Below are 27,380 nucleotides of genomic sequence, written 5' to 3'. Positions count from 1 at the left end.
AAATAGACAAGATTGGCAAGAATGATCACAACAAAATAGAGAGAAGGCATAAACAATGTCAGAAATACAAGCGAAGTGCCAAAGGTAAAAGAGGCACGTTCAAGTAATACTATGAACAACTTTATACCACAAATATGGAAAAATCAGATTAAATGAATAATTTCTTAGGAAAAATATGATATAAACTCTGATTCAAACAGAATCAGAAAACTTGAGTAGACCTGTAACAGTTAAGGAAGTTGAATTAATAGCTTAAAATCCACTTCCTTTACTTCCCACCCCCCCCACCCCTGCCATATAAAATCAACCCACAAAAATCTATATAAGTCTGGATGGTTTTACAGATGAGATCTATCAAATCTCTAAGATACAGATTATATCTAATAAAAATTCTTGAAAGGAGAGTTGCAAAATATGAAAAGCTCCACAATGCATTTAATGGGGGCAAAGTATAGATCTTTCTCAATTACTGAAAAAAAAAAAAAAATTTAAAATTCTAAACAAAATATTACCAAAGTAGATATAGCAACATTTAAAAAAACATACTACATTATGACAACGAAGGATTTATTTCAGGAGTGCAGGGATAGTTTAACATTAAATACATTAACATTATTAATGTAACTACCATATTAACAGAGTAAAAGAAAAACTGATTATGTCAATATTTTCAAAAAAACAATTGGTAAAATTTAATATCCATTCATAATTTCAAAAAACCCAAACTTCGGGCTTCCCTGGTGGCACAGTGTTTGAGGGTCCACCTGCCGATGCAGGGGACCGGGGTTTGTGCCCCAGTCCGGGAAGATCCCACATGCCGCGGAGCAGCTAGGCCCGTGAGCTGTGGCCGCTGAGCCTGCGCGTCCGGAGCCTGTGCTCCGCAACGGGAGAGGCCACAACAGTGAGAGGCCTGCGTACCACACACAAAAAAAAGATCAAGAGTAAATACGACAATTTTGTAGATGGCTAGTGGGAAGCTGCTGCATAGCACAGGGAGATCATCTTGGTGATTTGTGACGACCTAGAGGGGTGGGATAGGGAGGGTGGGAGGGAGGCTTAAGAGGGAGGGGTTATGGGGATGTATGTATACATATAGCTGATTCACTTTGTTGTACAGCAGAAACTAACACAACATGGTAAAGCAATTATACTCCAATAAAGATGTATTTAAAAAAAAGAGTAAATAAGATAATTTTGAAACTAAATAGGGAAGATCTGCTCCTGATATATATCATTACTTACAAAGCAACAGTAATTACAACAGTATGATATTAACATGGGAGAACACAACCGAGGTTGGGGAATTCAGTGGGAAAAAAATAACTTTTCAATAAATATGTTGGAACCACTAGCTCTTTACATCTATAAAAATAAATAACAATAAGATCCTTACTATATACACAAGTAAAATGTCATATAAACTGAAGACTTATATGTGAAAAACCAATCTGTAAGCACACATAAACCTGAAGGATGAAAACTTTCATTACATCCGGATAGGGAAGGAAAAAGCTAAAAAAAATTTTATGGAGATTTTGAAGTGTAATTCTAGATGAGGAGAAAATATCTCTACAATAAATATAACTGACAAAGCCTTGATATCCAGAAAATATGAGGAATTCCTACAAATTACTAAGAAAAAGAGTACAGATCCAATAGAAAATGAGCAAAGAACATGAATAAGCAATTCTCAGATAAAGAGATCCAAATGCTCAAACTTATTAGTAATCAGGAAATGAAGATTAAACTAAGGAGATTTAGATTTCAAAGAATGAGAATGGCAAAAAATTTTTACATCTTATACTATCAAATATTGTTGAGGATGTAGGGAAGTATAAGCTCTAACACATCCTGGGAATATAAACTTAGGTACATTTTATAGAGCAACTTTGAAATACTGGCTTTACTACCAAATGTGATAGTTTTATTGTTAACATACCTCAAAATCTGAAAAATTAAGCACTAAAATTGAGCTTATAAGGAAAATAAAAGGCTAAGACAAAACTTATGCAACTCTGTAATGCGAACACTAACAAAATCAATAATTGGTAACCGAGGAAATAAACTGCTCAGTCAGGCAGGCAGCTCAGTGTGGCTGGAGGCTGTCATAGGAGATATTAAAAATGCACAGAAAATAATAGTATGGAAATTCTGGGTACATTTTGATTAGGATGGGGCTGGCAGATGCTAAGACAAAGCAAATGGAAGTAGAGCTCTGAGCCAGAAGGCTGCCATTAAAGTACTGAGGAGAGGGTGAAACCTGCCATGAGTCACAGAGGGCACAATGCTAGGATGCAACTCTAGGGAAGGAGGAAGCCCTGGGTGGGTGTAGGTGCTCATTTCTAGCTGTTGTTTAATACAGTCAAAAGAGCCCCTGCTGCCAATGCAGCAGTGAAAAGAGGGCTTTTCCTTTCCTACTGAAGGCTGCAATTCTACTCCTCCTATTCTGGCTCCTCTTGCTTAGAAAAATTTTATGCGAAACAACATGACTTCTAAGTAAAACTTTCATTATTCTCTTATTTACCAATCACGTATAAGGTAACTGTATTACAAAAACCCTGTTAGAATAGATGCTATCTAGGTAGAGTATAATACATACACCCTAAGACCTGGCAAATTACACTTCTGTATGTCTTCTGTAGAGAAACTCTTGCACATGGCCACAAGGTGACAGACCTAACACTGTTAACAACAGTGCAAAAGTGAAAACCATCTAATAGCTGTAGAGAACAGAAACACTTGTTTAGTCTTACAAAAGAAGGCTAATCAGCAGCTAAAATGAATGACCTAGAAACATGTAAGAACAAGGATAGATTTCAGTTATTATTGCTGACACAAAAGATACTGAACATCATTATTAATGAGGGATATGATGATTACACCACAATGAGATGCTGTTTCACACATACTAGGATGGCTATATAAAAAAGCACAGATAATAACAAGTGTTAGTGAGAACATGGGGTTTCTGAAACCCTCATATACTGCTGGTGGGAATGTAAAACAGTGCAGTCACTTTGGAGAACAGTTTGGCAATTTATTAAAAATTAAACACAAATTTATCAAACGATCCAGCAATTCTCTTCCTTGGTATCTACTCAAGAAAAATGAAAATATATACCCATACAAAGACATAAATGTTCAGAGCAGCCTTATTCCTAAGGGCCAAAAAGTGAAAACAACTCAAATTTTCATCAAGTGATGAATTAGTCAATGAAATATATCAGTAGAATACAATACTACTAGGCAATAAAATGGAATGAAATACTGATAGAGATACTCCAATATGGATGAGCCTGAAAACATTATGCTAAGTGAAAGAAGCAAGGCACAAAAGATCACATTTTGTATGATTTCATTTACATGACATATCCAGAAAAGGCACATCTTCAGAGACAAGGAAGTAGATGAGTGGTTACTTGGGGTTGGAGATGTGACTGCAAATGGACACAAAGAATCTTTTGAGGAGAAGGAGCTATTCTAAAATTGAATTATGGAGATGTTAGTACAACTCTGTAAACTTACTATAAATCACTGAATTATACACTTAAAGTGAGTGAATTTTATGTTACATAAATTATACCCGAATTAAGTTGTTAAAAAACATAATGTTGAATGAAAAAAAGCAAGTTGCTTAATCTACGCAAAGTAGGAACACCATTTATGTAAAATCTAAAACCTAAAATAATAGTATATGGGCTTCCCTGGTGGCACAGTGGTTGAGAGTCCGCCTGCTGACGCAGGGGACACAGGTTCGTGCCCCAGTCTGGGAAGATCCCACATACCGCGGGGCGGCTGGGCCCGTGTGAGCCGTGGCCACTGAGCCTGCGCGTCCGGAGCCTGTGCTTCGCAACGGGAGAGGCCACAACAGTGAGAGGCCCACGTACCGCAAAAAAAAAAATAAATAAATAATAGTATATGCTTTGGACAAACATATATAAGAAAACACAAAATCATATATTGTAACAGTTTGTACCAACTTCAGAATAGTGCTTACCTCTAGAGATGAAGAGAAGGTAAAAGAATGAGAGAGAGGTCTTTGCTACATCAGTGATGTTTACTTCTTAGGAAAATAAAAAATTAGCTAACTCAACCAAATACTAATATCTCAGTGCTAGATACACAGGATGTCTGTTATGGTATTTTCTGTACACTTGAAAGAAAACCTCACCTTTGCTCAACTCTGTGTCTTTGTGGACTTCTACCATATTAGCCGGTGTACAGTGAGGAATTTCAGGAGACAGAACCTCAGAGTGCAATGTTAATTCAGCAGGGAACTCCTGGGATCCATCGCTGTAGTCCACAGATCCTGATAATGTTCTGCTTAATTAAAACATATCCTTTATAACAAACTATATATCAAAGCAATAAAATTAGTTCTGAGATCTATAGTAAATAACCACTTACATAGAGAAATCATTCTGTTTGAGAATTTCCTGAAGTCTCTTCTGAAATTTTTTTTCACTTTCTGTTGCTGGCACAAACCTGCGATCTTTGAATTTTAAAAGTGCATTAAAAAATGTAGATAGCAAATGAATGAAATATTTTCCTTTTTCCTAGAAGAGCTTTTAAAATGGTAGCTATTTCCTATCCCTGACACATATAACACCACCTAAAAGTAGTCCTATTATAAATCAAACAAAAGAGAAATGGTTGTTACTGAAGCTATGAAGTTAAGCACTTAAAGTCAGTCTAAGATTAAGTTCTATAACTTAAATCTAAAAGAGAAAAACATTATTTTCTACCTATAAATGTATCACACACCCTGAACCTAGAAATTTTCCCTTTATAAAATATTTCTATTTTAAAAGGCATTAAAGGCATTCAAAACTTATCAAAGGATTTTTAGTGTCCAAGAGATTATAATACAAATTTTAATTGGACTTCAGTATAGGCTTACTACTGTATTTCAAATACATTTGCCTTTTGAATTATGTCTTCTATTCTTTTACCTTTATTTAAAAATTTTTGTTGTATCCATGGCATTACTTAAGCCCCTTCAAATTCTTTTTGAATATAGCAGGGTTTAGTAAAAAATAAAATGAGTATTTTCTTCAGAGATGTACAAGGTAATCAAAGTCAGAATTTATATGACATACCCAGAAAATAACAAGGGGGCAGAATTTCATGGGTGACATTTTCAAAGTGTAATGAATTAAACGAAGTGTTTCTAAGTTGGGATTCATGCTCTTCTGTAAGTATTCTATAGCTCATTTGGAAATACAAGAGGTTAAAACATACCACAGAATGAAAAAGGAGAAAAAGGTACTACCAGTGAAAACCAAGGCCAATGAAGATGTCAATTTCTCATGCGAAGAGAAACAATGAGTGACACTTTGGAGGTACAGAATTATGGTTCAGAGCAATGAGAACAGGGAAAATATATACAGAAAATTTAAAGGTAGTTTGAAAAGCAAAATCTAATGTCAAGGTAAAAACTCAATGGCTTAAACTTTTCCATTAAAATATTCAGTTAAAAGAAAATCATTTATACCTTGTGATTCGGGTTGACTAATTTGAGAAGTTTCATTTTTGTTTCTTCGCCGTTGCTTTTCATCTTCCCATATGGCCTGTAGACCAGGGTTTCCACCAATTTGAGCTGTAATCATAATAATACTTCAATATTATAAGGGTCAAAGTGAAAAATACTTGCTTAAAAAAAAGAAATCCATACTTAAAAAAAATACTGTCTTTTAAGAAAAACAATTACCTACTTTGTGTAATAAAACAGACAAATTATCCCAACCTATATTTACTATATTACTCCTTTTTTAGTTTTCCTACTAGCTCCCAAAAACACAGCAAGTGAGTAAGATTCAAACATTTGATGATAGCCAGCAGACCTAAAAGTCTCCTCCCTGCTATATAACCTGGAAATAAAAAAATTAAAAGGCAGAGCATAGTAAACTCTTTTATAATGGCTAATTTATTTAGTGTCACACTTACTTTAGGTTCATGTCTATGCAAACAAACTCATATGAATGAAAGCATAAATGAAAAAATAATGACTATCTCATCAGAGGTACAGAAAAAAATCTTCATAACATTTTACATCCTCCTTCTTTAAATAATTTCACTTCCCTAGTAATGTTTTCTTCCCTACTTTTTCCATCCTTTGGTCATGGATTTTTAAAAATAAAAACATATATTAAGAATAACTGTGCATATACCTTCAATGTCCAACCGATTTAAGATATCAGCAGCTACAGCATCCACTTCTAATTCACAAGTACTCTGTGGTTCAACACCTTCTAGTATTAAAGAGCTGTATTAAAGAAGTATCAAAAGACACAATAATTATATAAGAGAAAGTTTTCTTAAGATTTTTATTACTTAACAATTTTTCATGTTTCCGTGGTAACCAGAAAAGCCAGTGATATTGTATTAATCCACAATTATTCATGACATAATTGATACTGTGTGTATATACAAAGAAATGAAAAACAGGAAGAGAAACACAAAATTGACAACTCCATTGAGATACTTTTGGAGTCTATTTTACATATTTTGGTTCATTATATTTTATAGAAAAGGAATGTACAATGTTTCAGCATGTGGGTCACATCCAGGGCAGGATGGGATAAGATAACAGAGGGACAACAGAGGGGATGCATCAAAAACCATACACACATGCAATTATTTGCCCAGAGGCATCTATCTCAGCAATCATAGATGGTTTTTACAAATGAGGAGGGAATATATATATAAAACAAGAGATATGGGGAGGTGAACATACTGAAAAGTGGGCAAATGATACTGTTCTCCCTGCCCTCAACTACTGCTGAGCTGGGGAATGTTTAAAAATTTTCCGTAACTATAGAATTGAGAAACCACATGAGTCCAATAGTGGGATCATAGCTAGGAAAAGAGGTGACACCATGAGGTCATTACTTTTTATGAGAACTACAGAGAACTATTCCCCACTAATGCTCTTTGACTCAAAAGCATTTTTGTTTTTCATCAGAGCCACATGAAAGATTTCAGATGACACCATATAAATGTCTCTGCTTGACAGAATAAACAAAAGACAACTAGTATGGATCCCAGTTTATCCGTTCGAAAATTCAGATCTCCTACCAATAGGGACACCAAATGAAAAGGAGAGAACTTTTACTAGAAAGTGGGTGATAGAAGATTTCATTAATATTTGAAACATTTAAAAATGTTTTATGAGAAACATTAACAAAACCTCATTTTCCATTGTCTATACCTAAGGAATGGGTGTTTGAATAGAAATTTTGATGGAATATTAGAGATTAATTTGTTAAACCACAGAACTTTTACTATTTATATATATGTATAGACACAACACACACATATATCTTTTCACCATTGACAGAGAAGGGACATATTAGTCAACCTATCACAATATATCCATCCCTTTAACTTTCAGAAAAAGTAATTCTCAATATAGCTTGTCTTCTTTACCCATATAATTTACCAACATCAGTTATGCCATGAATTAAAGTACCAGGTAAAATAGTTTTTGGCTAAGTTTTCTCCTTTATACTAAAAAGTTTCACACTTTTGGAAGCGTTGTATTATACATTTCAAGGGTGAATTTTCCAGGAGTAGAACATTTGTGACAAAGGAGGGAAACAATAACATTAAAAAATGCAAAAAAAAAAAAAAAAAAGCAATCTCTTGGGCTTCCCTGGTGGCGCAGTGGTTGGGAGTCTGCCTGCCGACGCAGGGGACGCGGGTTCGTGCCCTGGTCCGGGAAGATCCCGCATGCCGCGGAGCGGCTGGGCCCGTGAGCCATGGCTGCTGGGCCTGCACGTCCGGAGCCTTTGCTCCGCAATGGGAGAGGCCACAACAGTGAGAGGCCCGCGTAGCGCAAAAAAGCAATCTCATAGTAGAAATTTACAACTATTTCTTGCCTACTTCAGACATTCAGTATCGGAGGAGTTCCTAGGGAAAGGAAGTAGTTTTCAGAATTAAAAATTTGTTTCCAGTAAACAGAAGAAGTGTGAGTAAAAAAATTGAGTCAGCAAATACATGTAGACCATTCATTTTAGTCATGAAAGGTAGATAAGCAATACAATGGTATTTAGAAAACCATGCCTCTCTGACCGTTTCTGTTCATAGCTTAACACAACAGACAATTACAGTCAGTAATTACAATCACTGAGGATGGAGCTCAGACATCTACAGTTTTTTTGGTTTTTTTTTTTGTGCTACGCGGGCCTCCCACTGTTGTGGCCTCTCCTATTGCGGAGCACAGGCTCCGGATGCGCGGGCCCAGAGGCCATGGCTCACGGGCCCAGCCACTCCGTGGCATGTGGGATCTTCCCGGACCGGAGCACGAACCCATGTCCCCTGCATCGGCAGGCGGACTCTCAATCACTGCGCTACCAGGGAAGCCCTCCCCACAAATATTCAATATTTGGAAATATTTAGGGGTTATTTTTATTAAAAATATTCGCCATTTAGGTTTTTTTTTTTTGGCTGTGTTGGGGTCTTTTTTGCTATGCGCGGGCTTTCTCTAGTTGCAGCGAGTGGAGGCTACTCTTCACTGCGGTGTGTGGGCTTCTCACTGCGGTGGCTTCTCTTCTTGCAGAGCACAGGCTCTAGGCATGCGGGCTCAGAAGTCGTGGCTCATGGGCTCTAGAGCACAGGCTCAGTAGTTGTGGCACATGGGCTTAGCTGCTACACGGCATGTGGGATCTTCCCAGACCAGGGATCGAACCCGTGTCCCCTGCACTGGCAGATGGATTCTTAACCACTGCGCCACCAGGGAAGTCCCTCCATTTAGGTTTTAAATTGTTATTTTATTATGTGATTTTTACTTGACAAGTTATAGGATGTCAATTTAGAATGTACATAGAAGATGGATGTTGGAGAGAAGTATAAACACATCCAGATTTCTTTTATTAATTAGGTAATAACTAGGTATATTTTCATGGTCTGTTCTTGAAATCTATGATCCATGTAATACACTAATGTTGAGATTTGCTTTTTTGATAAACTTATAAATAAAAAACAATTACAATAAAGGTTAAAATTAAATTATGCTAACCACTGATTTCTGAATAGAGTAGGATATATGTAAATAACTTTTCCTTTCCTTTACAACATAAACTAACCTTGGTATTTCGTGTTCTTCCCACCGAAATAAAGTACCAGTAAGAGAATTTCTTCCTGGTAGCTGATTCTTGCAAGACCCACTTGCACGTAATGGATCACCTAGAAATAAAAAGGTAAAAGGGTAAGTTCCACTTTTAACTTACATATAATCACCCTTTAAGTATATTAGTAAACAACCCTTATGACCAGTTCCTAAAATTGTATCCTAAAAATTCATAAACATACCGGAATGCATACACACAGTGGAGAGTAATGATTCCAAACCGACATGGGGAAAAGTATTTGCAATATATGGATATGAAAGAGAAATGGTCACGATACTTTCATACTAGAAGTATGATACATTTAAATGCGCTACTGTGATAGGTATGCTTCAAATCTCATTTTAAAAATAAAGAATTAAGAATTTTTGTAGACTTTAAATTCCTAGGGTATTCTATATGAGCCTCAACTAAAATTCTAGTGGAAATCAGATTCCAGATAAAATTCAAAACATACTTTAATGCTAATCCATGAATAAAAAGAAAATACACAATGCATTTCAAAAGTAATGGCAGTAACAGTGAGTGGAAACCTGGGGCAAATGCAAATACAATTTGACGAGCAGTTGGAGGGAACTATGCATTTGCTTAGTTGTCCCAGCTGCAGAAACTGAGTCCTGGGGCCATGCTTTGGAAGTAGTCTCTAAATTTTAGCAATTTTTTTGTGATCTCTTATGGGAATTTAAATTTTCAGATAAAGAAAGCTTGAGTGAGTGGCATAGAAGGAACCCTAACATTAAGAAAGATAATAAATTTGCAATCCTCTCCAACTAAATTTTATACTTTTTCTTATTTGGTTAGCTTGATCACAAAATTATGTAATTAATTAGACTTACCATCTTTGCTATTTTAACAAAACACATAACAAACCATGTAACTGATTATATATACCTTCAGAAGCTTTTGAAGGCTTTGCTGTTATGTGGCTAAGGCATTTATATGAAACTGCTTTGCAAGTTGTAAATTAAAACACAAATATTATTTTCTAAGAAATTTATATGAGTGAAAAATCTATACAAGTTTACTAATTCAAAGTTATCTATCACAGTATAAAAATTCACACTTTACCTCTACTTTATGTATTACTTTATTTTATAAATACATATATAATTCTTTTCAACTCTGGATGTTAAAAATGTAATATAAAGCCACTATGGAGAACTGTAAAAAAATCCCTCTGTGATGCTAAAAATATTTACTCTAAGTACTTCTATATACTTCACCTTAACAACAGTAATTAGCAACATTTCATTTGGCAACTGAGTATATAAGTGAATAATAAGACAAAATGGTATATGCATATGTAGTATTAAAATTTCTAAATATTTTTCACTTTTGAATTTACTTTCAAAAGACATTACGTACTAAATTAACTTGTCTTACAAGATTAAAATGTTAAGTTGTGCGTATATATGCAACATATTTACAATAAGATGTTTACTGTCCATTTAATTATGCGTCTGATATTACATGACAAAATATAATACAAAAAAATTCACCTATTCTTTTCATGATTTCATTATAATCTTTTATCTATTTTTTAAACAAAACAAAAACCTAAAATAAACACTTCATCATACTTGAAATTTCCCTGCTTTTAATTTACCCCAATGAAATTTCATATATTTCTGCCTTCAAATTGTAAAAATTTTCCATATTTTGAAAAAAAACCCCTTCCAATACTCATCTAACTTTTATAACTAAAATAAATGGCTTACATATATTTGCTAATTCAAACTTTCCTCATGCTTTTTCACCTACTGGAAACAAACTTTTGTAAAACTGAGCTCCTTTTCCTATAAATACCTCCCGTACACTCTCTAGAACCTTTTCCATTCATCAGTTCTTCTTGAACTCCCAGCTATGTTTGACACTGATAACCAAACTGTTATTCTTTTTTCCCCCAATAACCTTTATATTTTGGAATAATTTTAGATACAGGAAAGTTACAAGGATAGTACATTTTCTGAATCTGCTTACCACACCCCTCCCATTGTTACCATTTTACATTATCAAAGCACATCTGTCAAAACAAAAAAACTGACACAGATACCTTCCTATTAACTACACTATACACTTTATTTGAATTTCAGCAGTTTATCCACTACTGTCCATTTTCTGTTTCAGGATCCAATGTAGGGTACCACATTGTAGTTAGTTATCATGTCTCCCTAGTCTCCTCTGGTCTATTTCTCAGTCTTTCCTTGTTTTTCATGACCTTGAGAGTCATGACTACTGGTCAGTTCACCTATAGGACGTCCTCCAATCTGGGTCTGTTGATGTTTTCCTCATGATTAGATTGTTATTATGGGTTTCCATGAAGAATACCACAGAGGTGAAGCATCCTCATCATATCATATGAGAGGGGACACGATATCCATATGCCATCACTGGAGACGTTAACCATCAATGCTTGGTTAAGGTATAATTTCATGGGTTTCAAGAATGCATAGAATCATACCACCATGCCAGTAACATACAGAATAATTCCTTCATCTTAAAAGTTCCCCTATATATTGGCTTTGTAGTCAACATTCTCCTCTTCTCCAACTCCTGGCAACCACTAATATGTTTTACATTTCTATAGTTTTGCCTTTACCAGAATGTTGTATGAATAAAATCAAACAGCTTGTAGCCTTTTGGGTCTGGCTTCTTTCACTTAGTAAAATGCATTAAAGATTCATTGATGTTGTATGAATCAAGAGCTTGATGTGTTTTACTGATAAATAACATTCCACTGTATTGGTATATAACAGTTTATCCATTGCCCCATTGAGTGGACATCTTGGTTACTTTAGATTTTTAGCAATTATGAAATAAAGTTGCTATATACATTTGCATACAGGTTTTTAGGTGGACATGAGTTTTAAATCACCTGGTAAACATACAGGAGTGTAACTGCTGGGTCATATGGTTAAGTCTATATTTAACTTTACAAGAAACTGCCAAACTGTCTTCCAAAGTGACTACACCATTTTGCCTTCCCACAAGCAATAAATGAGAGTTGATGCTGTTCCCATCCTTACCAGCATTTGTTTATTGCTAGTTTTTTTTGGATTTTAACCATTCTAATAGGTGTATAATGGTTGCTCTTTCTGGTTTTAAAATGCATTTCCCTAATGATATATACTGTTGAGAATCATCTATTCCTGTTTGCCATCCTTATATCTTCTTCTTTGTTGAAGTGTCTGTTCAGGTCTTTTGACCATTTTTAATGGGGTTGTTTGCTTTCCTATTATTGAGTTTTAGGAAATTCTTTATATATTCAAGATATAAGTACTTTATCAGATACGTAATTTGAAAATATTCTCAGTCTGTGACTTATCTTTTTATTCTCTTAATATTATTTTTTACAGAGAAAAAGTTTTTAACTTTGACAAAATCAACTTGTCAGGAGATTTTCTCATCGTTTTCTTCTAGAAGTCTGATAGATTTACATTTTACATTTAAGTCTATGATCCATTTTGAGTTAATTCTTATACAAGGTATGAAGTATCTGTCTGGTCTCTTTTATTTTTATTTTCTGGCATATGGATATCCAATGATTCCACCACCTAAGACGAAGTTCTAGATTTGGGAATCTCTTTTAGTCCCAGGAGATTCAAACTGAAATGTCTCAAAGTTGTTCCACTTCCTAGTTTGGGTATATCTCTTTGAAACCCTACCTTATTCTGGAGGGTTCCATCCTGTCCAGCAGGCCCTGAGTTGTTTCTGGCTCCCTCACCTAGTAAGGCTGTCTCAATGGAGGCAGCCAGGATTAGCAAAGGCTGTTTTCAGCATTCTATTTCCTCTTTTGGCCAGTACTTCTTTATTGTTTATAATCTCTGTGATAGATTAAAATTAAAAAAAAATCTTACCTAGTTATTAAATTGGTTTTAGTAGGAGGGTGGATCCCAATAACCTAACCCACCATTCAGAGGGAATAAGTCCTCCCTGGTTACTTTTCAGAGCACAGTTTGGGTATGGTAGAAGAAACCCAAGGAGTTAAAACAGAAAAGAATAGCTGGTAAACAACAAGAGAAAAAAAAGCTAACTTTTGCTTTTAAAAGTTTGTCAGTGAAAAAGAAGAAAATAATTATAACATAAAGGACAGCAGGGTTGGAGGGAAAATGTTGGTTTCACTTTGTTTTAAGTAGAGGAGAAGGAATCCAACAATAAAATGCAAAAGATGTTACAGAATTTTAACCAGAAATTCTATTCCTAGGTATATGCCCAAGAGAAATGAAAACATATGGCTACATGAATACTTGTACATGAATGTTCACAGCAGCACTGTTCATAATAGCCAAAAGGAGGAAACCCAAACATCCGTCAATTGATGACTCAATAAATGATGTAGCATATTCATAGCAGAATATTACCTGGCCATAAAAAGGAATGAAATACTGATATATGCTACAACATGGATGAACCATGAAAACATTAGGCTAAGTGAAAACAAATAAACATGATTCCATTTACATGAGATGTGCAGAATGGGCAAACAGAGAGACAGAAAGAAGATTCATGGTTGCTAAGGGAGGACTGGGGGTGATTGATAAAGATTTCCTTTAGAGGTGTTGAAAACGTTCTAAATTTGATTGTGGTGATGGATGCACAGCTCTGTGAATATATTAAAAACCACAGAGGTGTCCATTTAAATGAATGAATTGTAAGGCGTGTGAATTGTATCTCAATAAAGCTATTACCAAAAACTTTAATTCTGAGATTCTTTTCTTGATAAACTCTAAGACATTTTTGCATATTTCTTTTTATTCCTTATCCACTCAGCATTTATTTTCTAAATATATATTATTTTATAAATCATAAATTACATAATACTTGTTTCAAAGCTTTAATTTGAACTTGCAAAATTAACCTTACTTTTCCTCCTTGCTTTTCGGAACTTGACAGCAGCCAGATTTATTAAATTCATTCCATACAGATTGTAGTCAATGAAGAGCTGTAGGAGGTAGGGAATATGCGCTTCATGAGGCTGATAAAATTTATTCATTATGGCTCCACTTTGCAAAAGTTCACATATCCTAAATTAGAAAAAAAAAGTTATATAAAATTATGTTTCCTAAAATGTTAAGTCAAACGGTGATTATACAAATATAGAGAATAAAACACATTATACTAACACACAAAATTTTGATTTCAATTACACTGCAAATTTGTATTTTGTTGGAAATTGAAAGTTTATAATCAAGTTTTAAAGTAAGCTGCATGCTCTGAAAGAAAATGACAAAAAATACCTTGAATGAAGAATATTTTGACTTCTAAAACTAATTTAATGCTAACTATACTGAAAAATCTAAAATGTCAAAAGGATTTTTAAAATATTAGCTTTTTTAAAAAGTTCAGAAAAAATTTTGAAAAGATTATACAAAAATTCTAAAAAGGACATATGACTCAATCAACCACACAGAGATGTTACCACTTTTGATATTTTTATTCTCTGAGTTATTTTTCCTTCATGATGGGGAATACAAACAATAGGCAATTATAAATAGTGCAAGTGCTATGCAGGGGAAGTATATGAAACATCTAGAAGGGATATTAACCAGACTGTAGCTTCTGCAAAGCCTTCTTGAAGAGAAGTCTCTAAAGCAGGAGACTAAACAATGAGCTGGAAATACTTTTTCTCAGAGAGAAGAGTATTTCATGCGAATAAAATTGCACATGTAAAGGGTCACAAGAAAATGTGGTTTATTCAAGGACTGAAACCACTGAGTGAGGCTTAGAGACAGAGGCTATGGTGGGGGTGGGGGGAGGGTAGAGAGGTAATGAGAAGTCAGATCATGCAGAGCCTATTAAAGACATCTGAAAAGGTGGTGGAATTTGCCTGTGAAGTGAAGAGCAGGAAAATGAAATGACCAGGTTAGCTAGAGAATGCAGAACACTAGAGACAGAGAGTGAGAGATTACTGTGGAAAAACTAAGATGATGGTGGCTTTAACAAGGATCATGGAAATGTGTTGACTCAGGAGACATATAAGGAATAAAATGGTCAGGACTTGATGACTAACTAGATATGGAGGGTGAGACAATATGAGTTGAGGATAATGCCTAGATATCTTGGTTAAGCAGCTAGTTGGTGGTGCTACATTACTGGAAGAAAACAGGTTTGTTTGGAGATTTTATTTGGAGAGGAAATAAAGACAAACTCAGTTTTAGACATACTGGAGTTTAGGTATACTGGAGTATTCAGGGAGATTTCTATAAAAATATTAGAAAGAAATGATAATAAAGATGAGGATAAGGATAATTTTATTAACAGAGTAGAGGAAGCAAACATATTTTGGGGCACTATGTACTGGACACTGTGTTAGGTGCTCTAAATGCTTAATCTCAAGTAATTCTTACTACAAACCTATGGTACTACTATCTCCATTTTATAAAGAGAGAAACTGGGTCTTAGATCAAAATGTTGTCCAAAATCACACAAATAAAAAGTGGAAGAGCTAAAATTCAACCCAAATTTTCTCTGACTTGACCCCTCACTCTTAACTATAGTGCTATTCTATTTATCCAGTAGATAGATGGTTTGATATACTGGTCAGGAGCTCTGGAGGAAAATTCAAGCTACTGATATATATTTGGAAGCCAAATGCATAAAGATTTTAAAAAATGGGAAAATATAAGACTGTAAAGTGAAGGGAACACATAGAGAGAAAAAAAATCAATGCCTAAGACAAAAGTCCAAGAAACAGCCACAATGTTAAAAGAGGAATCACAAAATGTTGTAAATATGGATGACTAGAAAGGTATGAGGAAAACCAGAAAAGGTTTACATCAAAGCAGCCTTATTTTAAGGTACCTAAGCACTGACAAGTGGTCAAAAGGTAAGGACAAAGAGGTGTTAATTGGGTTTAACAACACTGAGGTCACTAATGAAGGCAATTTGAGTGAAATGGTTGAAGTAGAGCCTATATTGGAGTAAGTTAAAGAGTGAATGGGAGGTAAGACACTGAACACACAAAGTATAGATAAATTCTTCTGGGAGGGGACTTCCCTGGTGGCGCAGTGGTTGAGAATCTGCCTGCCAATGCAGGGGACACGGGTTTGATCCCTGGTCTGGGAAGATCCCACATGTTGTGGAGCAACTAAGCCCATGTGACACAACTACTGAGCCTGCGAGCCACAACTACTCAGCCTGCAAGCCACAACTACTGCCACAACTACTAGGCAAGCCTGCATGCCTAGAGCTCATGCTCTGCAACAAGAGAAGCCACCGCAATGAGAAGCCCATGCACTGCAAGTAAGAGTAGCCCCCACTTGCTACAACTACAGAAAAGCCCACACGCAGCAACAAAGACCCAACACAGGCAAAAAAAAAAAAAAAAAATCTTCTGGGAGAATAGCTGTAAGTATGAATGTCTTTGAGTATGAATGTGTGTATGTGTAAAATTAACAGAGTCTTATTAATATTTAAATGGTGTGGAAAGGCAGATGGGGATAACTGACAGATGGAAGCAAAGGTCAAAGAGGGTAGAATATGAGCTTTATAGGTAAGGGGGTAAATCTCTTCCACTGTAATAGGCAGTGAGAAGGACAGAATGGCTGTGAACAGATTTTAAGAATCTTTGATAGAAAATTAAGAGAGCTTTATTTTGATGGTTCTCAAACTTTTGGCCCCAGGACCCCTTTTCATTCTTAAAAATTACTGACAGCGTCAAAGAGCTTTTGTTTGTGTGGCTTATATCCACTGACACTTACCAAATCAGGTTAAAACAGAAAATTTTAAGAAACTTATTTACTAATTTTAAAATAACAACAATAAACCCATTATATGTTAACATAAATAAGTGTTTTATATATTTAAAAAGCCTATATTTTCCAAAACAAAAACAATTTAGCGGGAAAAGAGGAATTGTTTTACATCTTTGCAAACCTCTGTTTTAATAGAAGACAGTTGGATTCTCACATCTGCTTCAGCTCAGTCTGTTCTGATATATTGTTTGGTTGAAGCATATGAAGAAAATCCAGACTTACACAGATAAATAATTGGAAAAAGGAAGAGTAACTGAATAGCCTTTTCAGGTAAACGTTGATCTTTGTTTCTACTACATGGAAATGCAATGGAGTGGTAGTTTCTTAAAGGTCAGCAATAATGTGGAATTTGAAACCATACCAATGAACTTTTTGTACTCTGTTATATTAAAATCTATTGGTCTACCTAACACTTGGAGTATTTTTACCCACGCATAATTTTCTAACATCATGCACTGGTCATTTGGAAAATATAGATCCACTAAGTTATATAAATCTTCTAAATGGTGATACAGTTCATTAAACAATATGGAAAAAATGTTAATAACATCACCTATCTCATCAGAAAAATCTTTTAAGTACTGAAAAGTGGTTAAGTTCACAGTAGAAAGCTCTCCCACTCTGGCCTCACTCTCACATATTTCTCCTTGCTTTGAAACTGAAGAACGAATTTCTCTTGGTATTGAACATTTGGTCTGGCTAGCAGGGCACTAGGATTATTATACAAGGCAGCCAATCACCTCTCTTTATATACTTCTACAAACTCTCTAAATCTAAGACAGAAAAGAAGCAGTTGGGTGTAAAACAAGGTCCCTTCCCCTTAAAATATCCTTCCTAGAGTCCAAGCTATGACTCTCTTTACACATATATGTACATATTATGGTCTCTTTCTTTAATAATGCTACAAACTATACAGGCCTTTCTTCTAGATTTTTCTTTTTATTATTAAAATACTTAAGTGATAGTTATTCATTTTTTATTTCATTTAGCTTTGTACCTTTTCACCATTGCAGGGTTGTAAAGATAGATCTTCATAAAGTGTCTTTCCTTCTCATGATAACCATAAAAAGGCCTGAAATAAAAGAAAAAGACATTTCAATTTATTTTCATCAGAGATGAAATAATGCAACTTATTGCCCTAAATGGACTCAGCTGGCCTAATTCAGTCTTACTTACATTGAATATTACCAACCGCCCCCCACAAAACAAAAGAACCTCCACGACTTTTCAATTAAACCTACCACAAGGTTAACATATGACATTATAAAATCTTGTTACTTCTTTTAAAAAAGTTTAAAAATACCACTTAAAAAAAAAACTAGGGACAAAAAGGAGCAGCAAACTATTTATACCTTAATTTCAATCATCATGGCTCTATTAAAAAGTGGCTCTTTACTCAGACCATGTATGAGAAGAACAGAGACCTTTCTGATACCTTTTCCCATTTCCCATTTTTTCTGTCAAAAACTAAAGCTGTTCATCAACAAAGTCCTTTAATTGACAGAATTTGTATCACTTTCCTTACTTGTCTCTGTTATTAATTTTACAAGTTCACTAAGCAGAGACAACTTACCTGTTATACATATGTACATATGTGTATGTGTGTATAAAACACACACTCAAATCGAAGGAAACCTGTGAAAACTGTGTAGACAGGAACTTAAGAGATTGAAAAGATGACGGCTTTACTAAGGACACTATTTATGTTGAGGCTCGGTTCTTCTCAGGGTATCAGCTAGAGGGGGGAAAGGGAGAAGCAAAAATCTATGTAATAGGGAGAGAAACAAGTCCTCAATGCAAGAAGGAATAAGTTGGGCTATCATGTTATATCATCTCAGGAGGATCTGAAACTCTGATATACAGACTACCATTTTCAAAGATGATGTAATTAGAAACAATATATAAATAGGTCTGAATTTATAGACAAAATAAAAAGTATTTGCCTAGTGTTTGTCTGTAAATAGTGGTTGGTTAAATCTTTAGGTGGATAAGCTCAATTTCTTTTCATTAAAAAAATATTTTCCCCTTATGATGGGCACTAGATAGAACTTACGCTCATTAGGACACCATTTCTCTCTGTCATGTCTGACAGTGTAGTAGACCTCAAATACGGGAGTAAGTTGGCAACAGAGTCATTATTTGAGGTATATTTAAACAACTTTTTTTTATATAAGCTATTTCAAGCCTTTAGGTCAGAACCATCTGTATGATAGCTGTAAAGCAATTTCTATTTTTTTTAAAAAAAAGGTCTAAAATGTTCTTTGTCTCATCCTTACCACTCACTCCAATCTTATCTCACACCCACTCTTCCTTTTTCCTCCAGCCATTCTAAACATTTCAGCCCCTTCTAACTTGATCCACTCTCAAGTAATTTACCATTCCCTCTGCCTGGAAAGTTCTGCCCTGAACCTTTGTATGGCTTACTTTCAGCCTTCATTCAGGTCTCTGCTTAAACTCACCTCCTCAGAAAGACCTACTCTGACATCACTCCCTATCCCCTACCCTTTATCTTTTTCTTTTTTTTTTTTTTTTTTTTTTTTTTGCTGTACGCGGGCCTCTCACTGCTGTGGCCTCTCCCGTTGCGGAGCACAGGCTCCGGACACACAGGCTCCGCGGCCATGGCTCGCGGGCCCAGCCGCTCCGCGGCATGTGGGACCTTCCGGGATCGGGGCACGAACCCGTGTCCCCTGCATCGGCAGGCGGACTCCCAACCACTGCGCCACCAGGGAAGCCCCTTTTTTTTTTTTTTTAAACAACACTTACCCTTTCCTGTCTAGTTTGATGCTGCTCACCCCATTTTTGTTGCCATGAAGGAAGGGGTGAAACACATTATATGAATGATCTCATTCTCTCTCACCAGCAAAATTCAATTCTTTATTCCTCCTGCTTTGGTATTTTTTCATATACATAAATATAGCTCTCTGTCTAATGATAGGAGTTACACCTTTAGCCAGATAAATGGGAAAAAAAGAGAATTAAATCTGCACTGTTGTGGTCCACATTATCTTTGCTTTGTTTTTGCTAAAAATCTTTAGGTTTTTACAATTAGAATCTTATAAATTTCAAAACCTGAATACAAGACTATCAAATCCCTACAATTCTTTGTAAATCTAGGATTCTGCTTTTGTATCTATTGCCCCAAAACATAGCCTGGAAGTTCTATAAATTCAGTTTTCTGCTTCTTCTGGCCAAGAAAGTCTCTGTATAATTTAACCTGCAATCCCTACTTTCTGCTGTTGACTTTAGTTGATTTTGCCAAAAGAATTTCTCCACAGGGAGACTCTCTGGGAGAAAGAAATTAGAATGGAACAGAGTTCAAGAGTAGATATGTTTATATTTAAAAAATTATATCTGATAATTTGAGTTAGTTTTTTAATATAACAATGAGAAGAAAAATGAGCCCAGATAGTGAAAAAAAAAACCTCAGTTAATTAATTTAGATGGATTAAGAATCTTTTCATAGAATATTTTCTAGAATCATGATAGCTAAGTGACAAGGAACCCCTGAAATGAGCCTAAGATCATGGTCCTCTCTCTTAGCCCAGCTTCAGTATAGTACACAGTCTAGGAAGACTGGAATTAAATTTGTTCAAGTTTTAATTTGATAGCTAGATGCAACTTGCCTACTTAAAGAAGTAGGTAATACTGAAGGAGTAAAGGAATCATAGAAGCTACAATGCATGGTAAGGGAAAAGGGGACCTATATAAGAAAAAAAACAGAAAACATTAGAATGGGAGAAAAAAGAGAATGACAGCCATAAATTAGACTGAACAGCTCATCTTTTGCTTCCAGGTCTCTAGATGTGTAACTCAACTAACTCTTAAAAATATGGCTATGCTTTTAACAAATGCCCACCAAACATATAGAAAGACTCATTATTCATTCCACTAGGCTGTTTGGAGATTCAACTTTGAAATGAGACTATGTATAGGAAAGTTCTGAGGAATCATTAAACATAAAAAAAATTAGAATATAAAGCTGATGATTATCTTTAACCTAACTGTTGCTATCATAGGATGGGTGTGAACTTTTACCTCATTCATTTATTCAAACAAATAGTTATTGAGCCTTGTCTACTAAGTGCCCAACACCATACAAGGTGCAAGGGATATAACGATGGACAGACAAACATGGTCCTTTTTCTCATGGAACTTACAGGCTGGTGGGAGAAGCACGTAAGAGCTAATAAACAAAAAATTAAAATAATTGCAAACTATAGTAAAGTACTAAAGGAAACAAAGAATGGGCTAAGATACAGAATAGTAACAACCTATTTTAAGGAGGGAAGTCAGAGAAAACGTCTCTGGAGAGGTGAAGGACTTGAAGGACTGGAGAGCGGTAGGGCACTCAAGGGAAGGAAACTGCATGTACAAAGGTGGGAAAGAGCTCAGCACAGCCGAGGGACTGAAGGAAGACCAGTGTTTCTGGATGGAACACAGTGAGCAACGTTACAGAGGCAGGCAGGGGTCAGAAACTTAAAGTTTAATCTATAAACAATAGGAAGCCACTCAAGGATTTTAAATGATTTTAAAAGGATCCAATTTACAGTACAAGACAGGTACTTCTGCAGCTCTGGAGTGAGATAAGAACAGAAGAAGGAAATTCAATTAAAAGGATACTGTGGTGGTCCAGAAGAAAACCTGGATTAAGGTGGAAGAAGTAGACAGATTTAAGATGGATTTCATACAGATGTATTCAACTCATATGTTCCAGTACGAGCTCTAAATCTTTCCTGCCAGCCCGTTCTATCTGCACAGACTCAAAATTTTGTAGTCATCCCTGACTCCTCTCACAAACCTCATCCAATGAGACAGCAAATCTTGGGGACTCAACCCTCAGAATAGACCTAGAAGCTGACCACTTCTCACTACTCCCCTGCTACTACCCTAGTTCAAGCCACCATATTTTCTCACCCAGATTAATGAAACAAGAGTCCTAATGTTCTCCCTGTTTCAACTCTTATGCCTCTATGATCTGTTCTTCCCACAGTTGCTAAAGGAACCCTTTCAAGTTTAAGTTAGATCCTGGCTGCTCAAAATCATGCAATAGCTCGGAGTAAAAGCCAAAGTCCTTAGAATAGCCTACTGCGGTGGTTTCTCAAACTTCAGTATGCATCAGGATCAGCAGAAAGGCTCACAAATTTCTGGGTCCCACCACCACAGTATCTGATTCATTAGATGTGGGGTGAGACCAAAGAATGTATTTTGACTAAGTTCTCAAGTGTGTTAGTCTGAGTCCTCCAAGAAGTAGATGTCAAAATGTGCAAGAAATTTGTTAGTGGGAACACCTGTGAGAGAATATGAGGATGAACTCTGGAGAGGGTGGGACAGCCACAAGACTTAGATACAGGTCTGATCTAAGTGAAGGAGAGAGGGACAGAGGGAAGATGAGTGGAAGTGTCTTTTATTGCAGTGTGATTCTAGTGAAAGTTCAGAAAGGCTGTCCCAGAGTTCCCAAGTGTCTCCCAGAAACAGGCCTGCCTTAGTAGCCTTGCTCTGCTTAGCCACTGGCTGGGAGTAGCCTACGGAAAGCAGCTTCAGTTTACACAGAATGACAGATGGATTTTAGTGCAGTAGCTGGGACCACTGTTCAATTATGCTCTTTGTATTTGGAGACATGAGAGGTGCATTCTCATGGCTGTCAAACCAGGTAAAAGTGATTTTGGGGATCCGCTGGCCAACATGATCTCCTTCTCTCATATCTCTCTAACCTCATTTTGTCCACTCTCCTTTCCCTCCACTCCAGACACCTGGCCTCCATTTTGTTCCCACCCCCTCACCTTCAAGTCTTTGCTCAAATATCATTTACCGTATCAATGACACCTTCCCTGATTACCCTACATAAAACTGCCACCAGTCTACTTCCCCACCCCATACTACTGATCCTTCTTACCTGTTCTACGTATTTTGTTCTATAGCATTCATTATCATGTAATAAATAAATAAATTTATTTCATGTTCTATCTGTTGGGTATTTTCTGTTTTCCATTACTAGAATGTAACCTCCATGGGGGCAGGGACCTTTGTTTTGTTCACCAATATAAAAGGTGCTCAATAAATACTTGATGAATAAATTACATGAATTTCTACAGTTCTAGGAAGCAGAGAAATGGAAAAAGTTAAAACAAAAATTACTGTTAACCATCTATCTTTCATTGCAATAAAAATGGACTTTAAAAAGTTACAGTAAGAAATTCACCCTGGTTCCATTAGATTAGAAATAAAAGAAAAATGAACAGAGTATATTTGAATTGGATATGTTTTCTTTTAACTAGAACAGTAATATAAATACAGATAAATAGAAATTTAAAAAGATGTTATCATATACTTACATTCCTGATACTAATGACACTTTGAACACGTGCTGAGCAGTGGAAGATGGATTGCCTAAAGCCACATTAAGTGCTCTGTCGATACTGAATGCCATCTGAGAAAGATAGCTTTCTGGCTGCTGTCCATAACCATCATATGGCACATAGAGGTAAGGAAAGATGCCATGTAGATGAAGACATGTCTTCTGACCTAAAATGTAACACATTGTAAAGTTTAGACTTGAGATGCATTTTACAACCTTAACATTACAAAGCTCAGAATACAAGTCATTTAAATGGTCTAATGACAACTCAGCTTATCTGAGGGAAGGGCTGAAGAAACTAACCCATAGTTAAAGCCACCTGTATTGACTACATTTTACAACAAAACATTTAGAAGCATTTTATAAATATAAGCATTATAGTTTGATTTAAATAGTAGTTTTGGTGAAAATACGTTTGAATATTTCACCCTCACAATCTAACTACTTTTATGTACTTCACTGAACTGCCCTATAACAGCGGTCCCCAATCTTTTTGGCACCAGGGACCGGTTTCATGGAAGACAATGTTTCCACGGAATTGGCGGCGGGGGGGGCGGGCGGGGATGGTTCAGGCAGTAATTCGAGCGATGGGGAGCAGCAGATTAAGCTTTGCTTGCTCGCCTGCCACTCACCTCCTGCTATGCGGCCCGGTTCCTAACAGGCCACTGATTGGTAACCGGTCCACAGCCCAAGGGTTGGGGACCCTTGCCCTATAATACCACTTAACTCAGTGTTATGAAGCTTACAAAAGTTCACTGAAAGTTTACTAAATAAATCAACGAATGTGTCTGTCTTGGCATCCAGTGTGTGGAGTTTTGCTATGGGGGGGCGGGGTGGGGGCGTGGGTTGGGAACGGTAAAAATGAAGTTTTGCTATTAGGGAAGAAAAATTAAAACAGACAAAAACAAATCAAAAGAAAACCCCTACAAATCAATTGTCTGTAATGGACTTCTGGATACTTAAATTGCACATTTGATGGAGTGGGACAGGGGAGACACAAAGAGGGAAAAAAACAGCATGCACACTTTCCAGGAAGCCATTACATCAGGCAAGGTGCAGAAGGGGTAAATGGTGCTGATTTGCCAACAGACAATCCCGTATAGCCATGATAGAGAAAGGAATATCAGTAAGACCCCACAAAATAAGTGCTACAGAAACAGTAATGTATCCATGACAAGGTTAATTAACAACAGCAGCAACAAAAAGCAGATGCATCATTATTCTCATGAATCTGGCAGGGCTGTATAAAGTGGTTCCTTTCCTCTGAACATTGTCCCTCATTCCCCTTGGGCACATGTCATTTGTCTAATTCAAACAGAGAGGAGAACAGCAGTGATGGAAGAACACATGCATTTTTCTCATGCTGTCACTTACTACTGCCCTGCCAACACAATCCTAGGGCTTCTCTCCCACCTCTTATCCCACTCTGTTCCACTGGCTTTTTCTTTTGGTAGAAAAGTATTTGTTTGATCACTATCCTATTTATAATTTAGGGTGATTTATGTAAAATACATAGAAAATAGTTCTATGTTCTGTTGATACTTGTATTTACACTTTTTACAGTGAATAACATCAGCTTGTCTTATTTTTAAGGTACAGCCATAACAGAATTAACAAATAAATCTGGAATAGTTATTATATAAAGTATAGCAAAACTGGAAAGGTCACATAATGGAATAAGATCTATGCCCTCCCGAGTACAGTATTCTCATTTGAGCTACCAACTCTGACGTTTTTGAAGAATTACAAATTGTGTTGCTGTTAGACCAATTTTAGTTTCTAATTTTATGTTACTTAATTTCAAAGGAATGAAAAAAATATTTTCAGTTAAAAGCAAATTCTTTAACCATTCTGTTTTATTTCTAAATACGGCATGATACTACTTCCTGAATATTGCAGCTTTCAATTCTTCAAATAGAAAAAATTCAAATTGTAATGATGAGTGAGTCTTAAGAAAATATATTGATACTTTATCAATTTACTGATGATCTATTTGAATGCTTTTTAAACATCTCATGGAACAAGGTTATAACCATTACACTTCTGGATATAAACCACAATTTGGTTAAAAGTAACTGGCATGCTAAACTACGGGGTGAGGGAGGTGGGGAGACAGAAAAGTATCCCCTTTTTAAGGTGACAAATAAAATATAAGACCGGTGATTACAAAATTACTAGCATATTTCACAAGAAATATTGTAAGTTCTTAAGATATGAGTTTTACAGTCCATATCTTAAAAATGGAAATCTGGGTAAGCTTTATAAGAAATAATTACAAAATTTGATTTCTAATAGTTTCTTTATAGGCAGGATGTTCACAAAGTTCATAAAAAATTTTACCATATCCTCTTTTCACATCTCCTATGAAGTAGGGGCCAGAGAAATGATCTTTTTATTTATAGGCTTTGGAACAATAATTTGTGGTGTATGATTTAGAAAAAAAAGCAGAAATCATTTATTCAGCAGGCACTGGACTAAGTGCTTTATATATATTTATTTCTAAAACTTAGAACAACTTTGCAAGTATCACAAAGGTTAACTTTCCCAAAGTCACATACCTATTAAGTAATTGAATCAGGATTTAAAAGCAGATCAACAAAATCTAAAACCAATGCTCTTTCCATTTTACCATTCTGGTTCAATGTTTTTAAGAAAGTAAATATTGGCTTCCTTTATCCTTAATTCCTCAGTTCTTATTTTGTACTATAAACACCTGTTTTCTTACCGGGCTCTCCCATTTGACTGCAAATTCTTGGGAGCTGGTGCTGTGTTTGAATGATAGTAATATCCCCAGGATCCAGCACAAAACACATTAATATGTGTTTAACAGATATTTATTGAACCACCAGCAAAACAGAATAGTTGCTTAAGGAGAAGGAATGGTGTGAAAGCCTAGAATATCTGAAAAAACAAATCTATGAAAACAGAGGGACTCTGATACAACTAAGGCACCACCATCAGGGTTACAGAAGGACATAAAGGATCTCCAGCTTATTGCACTTTCCTACCCTGAATGACCCGACGTCCCATGCAAAGCTGTAGTCACTAAATCAAGACAGATGCACCTCCATCTAGTTCTCCAGCAGATGGGATAGCTCAGTGCTTTACTCACCACCCTCACTCAAGAACAATCTCCTGAAGAACCACCACAGCCTAAGGAATTCTTGGCAGAACCATAACAGCTCTAATACAGAACAAGTGTCACAGAAATTATGAGAAACAAGATAAAAAAAGGAAACTCAAAAGTTAAAGAAAGAAATGTGTAAAAATGAACGAGAGTCAATTTCTTGTCTTTTGTCATTATAAAATTTGTGGCTCTGTCAGAGCGTTGCTTTATCTTGACAAGATACAGACCACTTTTATTTTTTCCCCTCCAACAACTCTATCCCACACAAATATGTGGAGCCATATAGATGTAAAGTCCCTCAGAGATAAACTAGTCTACCCTGACCCCCCTCACTCAGGATTATTTTCGGCTGTGAGAAAACACCCTAAAATCAGTGCTTGTAAGCATTAAATTAGTAGCTTCTCTCTCATAGAAGAAGTCCAGGTAGCTGGTTACGGACTCAGGTTTTTTCAACATCTATTTAGCGGCCTAGTGAAGAGGAACACTTGGCTTCAGCCTAGAGGCTTTTCTACTATACTCCAAAGAGTTCCACACACAGGATTCTTTTAAGAAACTTCTTATAAAATTAATAAAAGCTATGCTGTTTCAAAACCTTACTAAATGATTTGGGATCCTGGATATTACCTATTTCCAGGTAACGTGGATCCAAAGAAAGAAAATATCCCTACTTTCTGAATGTCCCCTATTATTGCCATGCGAAACTGAATTAAGGTAACAAATCCAGTAAGGATAAAGACTGTCATTGGGGGAATAAGCCTATGTACACAGGTTTCAAAAAATTTTTAAGAGTGTGAATTTTCCAATTTGACTGACGTCCTCTCATTCAGAAACTGCAACAAGGTTGTTTCACGAAAAATGCCACAGAACTCGTCACAGTATAACTGCTCGCTTTTAAAGACACTATAGCAAAACTGTGGAATTGGCTATTTTCCAACTGTGTGTAAGAAGGGCTTTTGTAACTAAGGTAGGTGCCTCTGTAACAGCCAGTACTTGGGTGTTCTAAATCTAATCTTTCA

The 27,380-nt window shown here is 35.9% G+C and overlaps 1 protein-coding gene across 6 annotated transcripts in view; it reads right to left on the bottom strand.

Moving 5' to 3' along the window:
- The window catches only part of REV3L (REV3 like, DNA directed polymerase zeta catalytic subunit), a 248,567-nt gene that overhangs the window by 103,960 nt on the left and 117,227 nt on the right, over positions 1 to 27,380 (bottom strand). For all 6 annotated transcript variants that reach the window (XM_082634116.1, XM_082634117.1, XM_082634119.1 and 3 more), the window contains 8 exons: positions 23,215 to 23,404; positions 17,880 to 17,954; positions 13,992 to 14,152; positions 9,087 to 9,186; positions 6,171 to 6,265; positions 5,495 to 5,599; positions 4,408 to 4,492; positions 4,172 to 4,320 (listed from right to left, as the gene is read on the bottom strand). In XM_082634116.1, coding sequence (XP_082490242.1) covers positions 4,172 to 4,320; positions 4,408 to 4,492; positions 5,495 to 5,599; positions 6,171 to 6,265; positions 9,087 to 9,186; positions 13,992 to 14,152; positions 17,880 to 17,954; positions 23,215 to 23,309 — 865 coding nt within the window. In that variant the 5' untranslated portion in view covers positions 23,310 to 23,404. The remainder of the gene's footprint in view (positions 1 to 4,171; positions 4,321 to 4,407; positions 4,493 to 5,494; positions 5,600 to 6,170; positions 6,266 to 9,086; positions 9,187 to 13,991; positions 14,153 to 17,879; positions 17,955 to 23,214; positions 23,405 to 27,380) is intronic.

The sequence above is a fragment of the Mesoplodon mirus genome (assembly GCF_964341445.2).
Source record: "Mesoplodon mirus genome assembly, chromosome: 10".
NCBI classification, from domain to species: domain Eukaryota; kingdom Metazoa; phylum Chordata; class Mammalia; order Artiodactyla; family Ziphiidae; genus Mesoplodon; species Mesoplodon mirus.
The sequence above is the reverse complement of the archived record's forward strand: the minus strand, read 5'-3'. Positions and strand labels throughout refer to the sequence as shown.